This window comes from Lipotes vexillifer, unplaced genomic scaffold (assembly GCF_000442215.2).
Source record: "Lipotes vexillifer unplaced genomic scaffold, Lipotes_vexillifer_v1.1 scaffold496, whole genome shotgun sequence".
In the NCBI taxonomy this organism is placed as follows: Eukaryota; Metazoa; Chordata; class Mammalia; order Artiodactyla; family Lipotidae; genus Lipotes; species Lipotes vexillifer.
The window spans coordinates 9,200,306-9,208,517 of NW_006786690.1; the positions used below are offsets into that span (position 1 = coordinate 9,200,306).

At 51.7% G+C, this 8,212-nt stretch overlaps 1 protein-coding gene across 1 annotated transcript in view; it reads right to left on the bottom strand.

The window, feature by feature from the left end:
• PADI4 (peptidyl arginine deiminase 4) overlaps nucleotides 1-8,212 on the bottom strand; it is a 31,083-nt gene that overhangs the window by 11,021 nt on the left and 11,850 nt on the right. Inside the window, 6 exon segments of the mRNA XM_007459321.1 lie at nucleotides 1,094-1,212; nucleotides 1,602-1,606; nucleotides 1,870-2,042; nucleotides 3,545-3,670; nucleotides 5,132-5,246; nucleotides 6,731-6,798. Coding sequence (XP_007459383.1) covers nucleotides 1,094-1,212; nucleotides 1,602-1,606; nucleotides 1,870-2,042; nucleotides 3,545-3,670; nucleotides 5,132-5,246; nucleotides 6,731-6,798 — 606 coding nt within the window.

The window sequence follows — 8,212 nt, forward strand, 5'->3', positions numbered from 1 at the left end:
AAAAAAAAAAAAAAAAAAAGAGAAAGGGCATTGCTGAGCTGAGGCTGGAGGGCAGCGGTAGCTCCGCCCCAAAGGAGGGCAGGTGAGGCCCCAGCCGAGCCCATGGGGCAGAGACGGGGAGGGTGCAGAAATGAATCGGGTACACATCCTGCCTGTTTTTTAGCAGGCAGGCATGATATTGGACACATCACTATTAGCTGAACCATCCGAAATTGCCATTCTTGGAGGTAAAAAATGGTGGCATATTAGCCATTTCTTCTGGTTCAACCTGATTTAACACAGATGGAAGGATGAGAAAGGAAGAGAGGGTATTATTTGGAGGTTTAGAAGAAAGAGCAATGAATTCCCACTGGAAGGATTGAGGACATTTACGGAGGGGATTCGAGCTGGGATTGGACGGGACTGATTTGGACGTGGAGGTGGGAATGGGGAGGGCGGCTGGAGGGAAGCAGCAGGGCTATGGGATGGGGTGGCAGCAGGGTGGGCAGCATGGAAGGAGAGGCACGGAGGCTCGGTCAGCCCGCCAACTGCCCACTGGCACCACCCAATGTCAGGTTCTGGGTGCTGAGCTGAATGAGACTCCTTCTCTGCTCTCAGGGGGCTCATGGCACGACAGGGTGGAGGGGGAGCCTGGCACAGAGACGGAATGGTGATCCAGTGTGGCCGGTGTGGGGCAGCCAGATTGAGAGGCAAGCTGAGAAGGAGGAGATGGGAGCCATGGAAAGTGCTGGAGCAGGGGTGTGGCCTGGCCTGGTGGCCGAGCCCGGGAAGGCTGGCTTGGAGGGAGGCCGCTAGGGGGAATGGTTGAGCTCCAGCCCCCTGAGCTTTGCAGCATTTCCTCAATTTCCTGAAGTTGTCTGAGAGTTTTCAAGCAGGAAGGTGGTCATCTTGGTAACCACGGTGGGCATGACGTGGCCACAGTAGATGTCAGTGGAGTCACTTGCCCGAACCCTCCATCTGTGAGGACCCTCAGAGGCTCCTAACTCCCTGCCTGTCTGAGGAAGGGTGACCAGCCAGGTGCTCGGCCGAGCCCCAGGAGCCCAGGTCCCCGTGTCCCTTGACCCTCAGGGATGCGCCTCCTGTGTGCCCGGGCCACGCGCCTGCACCCACCGGTCATTCATGCTATCCTCCTTGGCACAGGCCATCAGCCTGCACCTGGCTTTCTTGGCCAGAGCAGCCACTGACTTCGGGAAATCCTCATTTTCCAATAACCTGGACAGAACAGAAAAAACAACCTCCTTAGTGCCCTTGATTCAGCAGCCAGTGGCCTTGGCTGGCCTCGAGAGGGCAAGCTGGACCCCCTGGGGTGTCTCTAGGGATGGAGCAGGACCTCAGGGCTGGCTGGAGTAGGGGAGGGGCACGGTGGGTGCTCCAAGGCACCTGGAGCCTGGACAGAGACCGCAGCTCACCCTGCCTCTCTGCTTTTAGCAAGCTTAGCTCACTGAACTCTGGTAACAACCCAGGAGGGGAGCTAGCGGGCAGCCTTCCACCGAGGAGGAGACAGAATGAGGAGGTCAGAGCTCAAGGTCACGCCATCTGGATTCGAACCCAGGCCTTGCTGGCTTCCAGCCTGCGTCCTGACCACAGGGTTACATTCTCACCCCTTCTGCCCCAAAGCAGTGGGAAGAGGAGAGGGGAAGGTCCCCCTGTGACCCCGCATGGTTAACAGGGGCTCTCAGACTGCGGGAGGGATGCCAAGCCTCCCCCGGCAACTTGTGAAAGCACAGCTGGGCCCCATCCCGTCCCCAGAGTCGAGACCCAGCAGTTCAGAGGTTGGCCCGGAACATGCATTTTATATGAGTGCCCAGGGGTTTCCGGTGCAGAAGGCTCACAGGCTGCCCTCTGAGGGGACAAATTATTACATATTACAGTTATTATGTGCAGCAGGGAGACATTGAGGGAAATGAGCCCTGGGAAGCTGGCGTCTGGGAAAGCCAGGCTCTCCACATAGAAGTCTGTGCTGTGATGGCCACCCTGGAGCTCCAGGGGGTGAGAGGGATGCTGTGACCCCAGGATCATGCCGTACCTGGAGGGCTGTTTGTCTGCTGGGAGAGAGCAGGGGAGGCTCAGGTCTGCGTCCCTACTTCTGAGACCTTGTCTTCTTGGTGTGTGATGCCTTCCCAAGGCCGTGGCATCTCAATCCTAAGGATCCCTCACAGCTAGAACTGGCAGGAGCCTCCCCTTAGGAGGAAGGGGCTAAAGGCCCCGCCCTCGCCCTCCCGATGGAGGTCCAGGAATGGAGTGATGAGGGTGCCTGAGTCATTCACAACTTTGCAGAAAGTCCAATATACATTATAGTTCATTCATTCATTCATCCATCCATTCACTCCCTATCACCTGCTCTCAGCTGACACCTGGAAAGACCAGGGTGACAGTCACTGTCCTGGTCCCCAGGGAGTGCACAATCTCCTGGGTAAGTAGGGAGGAGCAAAGACAGTCAAAATTACAGATAGTAGTAAGTTCTGGAAGGTCAGGGAAGCCTTCCTGGAGGAGGTGATACCTCCATAGAGGCAAGGAGTTGGTTTGTGGCCAAACCAATGTCAGTCTAATCGCTGAGGTTTGAATGGAAGTCAGATCAAGTTGCGCCTCTGCACAGCCCTCAGATGGCCCCCCACCTCCCACAGACTAGAAGCCACAGTCATTTCCTGCCTCCCTGACCCAGCCCCTTCCCCTCTGGCCTTTCTTCTCCACCCTCATATCCCCCCCCACCCCCAACCCCCGCTTAACCCTTGCATTATGCACTCTAGCCGAGCCAGCCTCCCTACATTTCTCAAGCCCATGGGCACATCCCACCTCAGGGCCTTTGCACCTGTGGTTCCTTTTGCCAGGAGTGCCCTTCCCCTGGGTGTTCCCACACCTCTGTCTGCTCAGTGATACGTTCCGGGGGAAGCCTTCCCCGGCCCCCCTTTCCCACACCCCTCGTTCTCTTCGTCTTAGCTGTTGCATCCTTCTGTGTAGCATTTAATGCCATCTGAGGCACTAGACACTTTACTTAATGATTTTACATATCATTGCTCTCAACCCGCTGAGATGAAAGTGACATGAGGGCAGAGACTTTGTTTTGTTCTTTGCTCTGTGCCCTGTGCCTAGAACTGAGCCCGGCACTCAGTGGCAGGTGCTCGCAAGCCGCTGAGAAGTTACTGATGTCTCTGATCACCAGGTTGTTGGAGAACAAATTATTACATATTACAGTTATTATGTGCAGTCAGCTTGGATTCAAAAACCTCTGTAAACAACAGTCCTGTGTGTGTGTGTGTGTGTGTGTGTGTGTGACAGAGACAGACACACAAAGAACAACTACAACAGTCCTTAGGAGGGAGGTCATTTCCTTCTCAGTGCTCATCCAGCACCAGACATCATCTTGTTTTCTGCATTTTTTCTGGTAGTAGGCAGAGATGTCCATCGTGCTCACTGCTGCATCCTCAGTTCTTAGAACCTGGCACAGGGTAGGTGCTCGGGAATTATTCACTGAAGTGTGTGTGAAGGGGCTGAGTCCCTTTGGCTGGGGTGGGAAGGGAACACCAAGGTGATGGCCAAGGGCGACTCACCATTGGCTCGAAACACCTGACTTTATCCATCTCAGACTTGGCCACATGGAGCACCAGCTGGTGCTTGCTGAAGTCCCTGGGGGTCTTCGTGCTCAGGGTCACCAAGGACCCGTCCTTCAGGTCTGGAATGAGAAGGGCATGGCCTGAGACACAGGCCCCTGAGACTACGCCTCCCCGCCCCCCCGCAAGACCACCCTTCATCACGTCACCTGCTTTATTTTCCTTACGCTCTTTCCAGTATTTAAACAATATTTTTCATTTTAGAATTAAAGGAATTCAAGGTTTTGGTCCTCTCCCACTAGGATGAACTTAGGATGTAAGCTTGCCAAAGCAGAAATCACATTTATCTTGTTTGTTGCTCTGTTCTCAGCTCCGAGAAGCATCTAGAACAATGCCTAGCACAAGGCAGGTGCTCAATAGTTATTTGTGGGGTGAGTGAGTGGAAAGTTTTCTCCCCGAGGCCTGCGTGGGAGGTGAGCCAACCTGAATGGTGGCTGGCAAAGGCTTGGGGAGACTGAAGCTGAAGGAGAGTCAGAGGCTGGACAAGCGTCACGTGGTCAAGGGCACTGGAGTGGGCGGGGTTTGAACCCTGGATCTGTGTGGGCTTGGGGAGGTATTTCAGCTCTCCGTCCCTCCTCTGCTTCCTCGTAAATACACAGGGCTAAGCACAGAGCCCACACAGAGGGAAGGGTGCAGTCATATGTGTAAAGTGCATATTATAGCATCTGGCATCCTGGGAGGGTACATACGGGCAGTTTGATTATTACTGTGTGCCAGGCACCGTGTAGAGGCTGCTCCCTGGCATCAGGCCAGGCCAACTCCATGCAACTTTAAAATGCATCCATTTCTAGGCCATTCTAGCAACTCCCCAGGAAGGCAGCAGCTGCTGCCCTGACCAAATGATCCCGCCCCCCTCAGCGCCCTCCTCCAGTGCAGGTCTTCCACCCTGGCCATGCCTCAGAGGTGTGCCAGCAGGGACCCTGTGCCCAACTTGTGCCCCTAAACCTGCCCTGGTGTTGGGATGCCTGGGTTCAAATCCTGAGCCTGTGACTTACTAGCTGTGTGACCCAGAGCAAATTGCTTAACTTTCCCATACCTCAGTTTTTCCATCTGTAAAGTGGGGGTGAGGACCATACATACTTCTGAAACTTGAGCTGAAGGATCAAATGAGTTAAGAATTCGGAACTGGTCCGAGCAGTGCCCAGCCTATGGCAGGGGCTCAGGACTGCTCTGGCGTGAATTTGGGGCTCTAGTCAGGCTTTCATTTTGAATTATTTGGGGGCCCAGGTTTGACCCAAGAGCAGAAGTTTGGGTTGGTTAACGGGCTGGGGATGGAAATTGGGCCCTGGAGGAGCATTGGGAGACTCAGCGTTGCTTCCAGCTCTTCCCTGGCTGCTGTGTGACTTTGGGCAGGTTACTTGCCCTCTCAGGACCCCTGTCCATTCCTTCACCTACATAACAGGCATGCTAAAAAGAACTCGTTTCCAATAACCCTGGTTTCTGAGGGTTGTTACAAGGCTCAGGACAAAAGGCTTCACAAAAAGGCAAAGCTCTATTCCCATTCGTTCTTGGGGGATCTTTACCTTTGCTGTCAAGCTGGTCATCCTTGCAGTCCACAGTGGAAGATTTGGGATTGTCTCTGTCACAGTTCACTAGCAGGATGGCGCCCTGCCCATGAGGGCCCCAGGTCCAGGTCCTCTGTGGACACCCAGCAGAGATGGGGCACACTTAGGAACCTGTGTATGTCCCTCCAACTCCTGGGAAAGCCCAGCCACCTTGCCCTAGCACCTCGATAGCCTTGTGTGATTTACACATTTTGTTCCCACATCAGGTAGTTTTTTGGTCCCAAGAGTGGATTTTTGCCTGCCCCAAAAGTCATAAACAAATTCCATTCATCCACTTAAAAAAAGGAGCCCAAGATAGTAAAACTGACTTCAACAGCTTTTAAAAACTGTTGGATTAGCAAACCAAACTGCGCTAAATATTTGTGTCTAGACTCAAATCTAAACAGCTCCTCTTCTGAGAAGTCTTAATTACTCGTTCACCAAAGTGTGGGCACTATTCTTAGCAGCCGGTTACTGTCTGCCCAAAGATGAAAGCAAATTGGGCAGCCCCTCCCAGCAGAAATCTAATAGTGATGACATCTTCTGTTTGTAGGAGAGCATTCTCCCCCGGGGAATGACTGCATTTTGGGAGGGACCCAAGGATGAATTCCACTCCCAGAGCTGTAATTCTTCCCCCCACTTTTGACTGACCCCACAAAGGGATCTTAATTTTTGACAGGTCATATCATCCTAAAGTGCACACCAGCATATTATGGGGAATTCCCTGGCGGTCCAGTTAGGACTCGATGCTTTCACTGCAGGGGGCACGGGTTCGATCCCTGGTCGGGGAAATACGATCCAGCAAACCACTCAGTGTGGCCAAAATAATAATAAATACATAAATAAATAAAATAAAATAAAGTGCACACCAGCACAAAAATGTGCAGGCAGCTTTGGGGTTTCAGGGACACCCTGAGGTTTATCCACGGACCCCAGTTAAGATGATTCATCACCTGCGTCCCACATCACCCTATATTTCTGCAACATACATTCCCTTCCCCCACCTGGCTCCTTCCCTCCTCGACCCCCTGCCTCTTTTCTTTATTATTCACCTCATGTGAACCTCTCCCACCAGTAGCTAAAGTGTAGTATGGGGGATTTTTTTTTTTTTTTTGGCCGTGCTTTGCGCTTGCGGGATCATATTTCCCCGACCAAGGATGGAACCTGTGCCCCCTGCAGTGAAAGTGTGGAGTCCTAACCATTGGACCGCCAGGGAATTCCCCATAGTATAGGGGATTTTTTGAGCCAGAGTTGAGACCTGCCTGCAAATTTTCTCTCTGCTGTGCATGAACTGGGTGAGTCTAGTTTCCAGTTTGTGGGACAACACATTCTCTGAACCCACAATCGTGAAAATCTAGTTTTGTAGAATAGATGGGACCTATGTAAACCGAAACGGTAATGGTATTCGTGATTTTAATTTTCTTTTTTTTTCCTGTTCTTCTTAAATTTGTTTCTTTTACTATTAACATGGATACATGAGACAGACCGCTGTTCACCTCATCACCACCAGGGGGCGCACTAGGAGAAGCCAGTGGAGTTACGGGAGCATTTGGGGCGCCGGACAAGGTCGAGCCGTACCTGGTCCTTCCTGCCTCCGGTGGACTTCATTTTGCCAGTGCGAGTGAAGTCCGCGCTCAAGGAGATTTCTGAAATCCCGGGGAGTAAGAGGAGAGGGTTAGTGAGGGTGCAAGGTGGGAGCACTCAGTCTGGTCCCAGATGGACAATCCTTTCCCCAGGAGACCTATCTGCACAAAGGCTTCTTTCTCACCAGTTCAGAGGAGACACAGGTTCTAAGACACCCCCACGTCTCCCAAGAAGAAGTCTGGCTGCAATTCTGACAGCAGAGCCGGGGCTTCTAACCACACGCATTCTCCTCTCATGGAGAACCTGCCACAGCTGTGATGCCAACCAGACCCTGCATGTCTGGCCACCCCCAGGGGTCTCAGAAAGAGTTCCCAGCCACCCCAATGGATGTATGGTACGAAGCCCCTGCAAGGACACCTTGCCAGGCTCTCAAAGGCCTCTGGCCCCAACTCCAGCCCCCAGTGACTTTGGGGTAGGGGACACAGTGGTTATTCCAACCCCACCTGGCTCTTCGTTCTGTGTACCGTGACTGCACTGGGGACAAACCACAGCCCCAAACATACCCTGCTCTGTCCAAATGGCATGGCTGAGAGAGCATGTGTTCGCTTCTGAATCCTTCCCCTCTCATCAGAACGCATGACTATACGGTCATTCCAATGACATTGTGTAGCGACCCCGTGAGCTCACAGAATGAGATTGACCTAGATGACATTTTAAACATATCCATAGCCATGTATAGATGTTGGGCCATAGAGCATAGCGCTTGGTGGCCAGAACTTCCTGGCTCCTTTGCTAACCAGCTGTGTAATCTTGGGCAAGTCCCTTTACCTCTTGTACCTCAGTTTCTTCATCTGTAAAATGTGGTAATAATAGTGCCAATTTCATTGGATTGTTGTAAGGTTTAAATGTAAAGTCTGGCATAGAGTAAGTGCTATATAATAATAACAACAACAATAATTATTATTATGAAAATGTGTATTAATGAAATAAATGAATGAAATTCATTAATGAAAAGAAAGCTGAAGCTTTCACCTGCTGTTCATATATTTAATGTATGTTTAAATAGTAATAATAATATTATGATATTATTGTCCCAGATGAAGTCAAGTTAAAAATGTACTTTATTTAAAGAAGAATACTAAATAAATATGAGTATAAGCAGATCACTGATGTGGCAAAAATGGTGAAGATGGGATGTAAATAATGGAGCTTGGGGAACACTGGTCTATATTATCGCGTAAAACAGTCTCAACGGGCTTCCCTGGTGGCACAGTGGTTGAGAGTCCGCCTGCCGATGCGGGGGACACGGGTTCATGCCCCGGGCCGGGAAGATCCCACATGCCGCGGAGCGGCTGGGCCCGTGAGCCATGGCCGCTGAGCCTGCGTACCCAGAGCCTGTGCTCCGCAACGGGAGAGGCCACAACAGTGAGAGGCCCGCGTACCGCAAAAAAAAAAAAAAAAAAAAAAAAAAAAAAA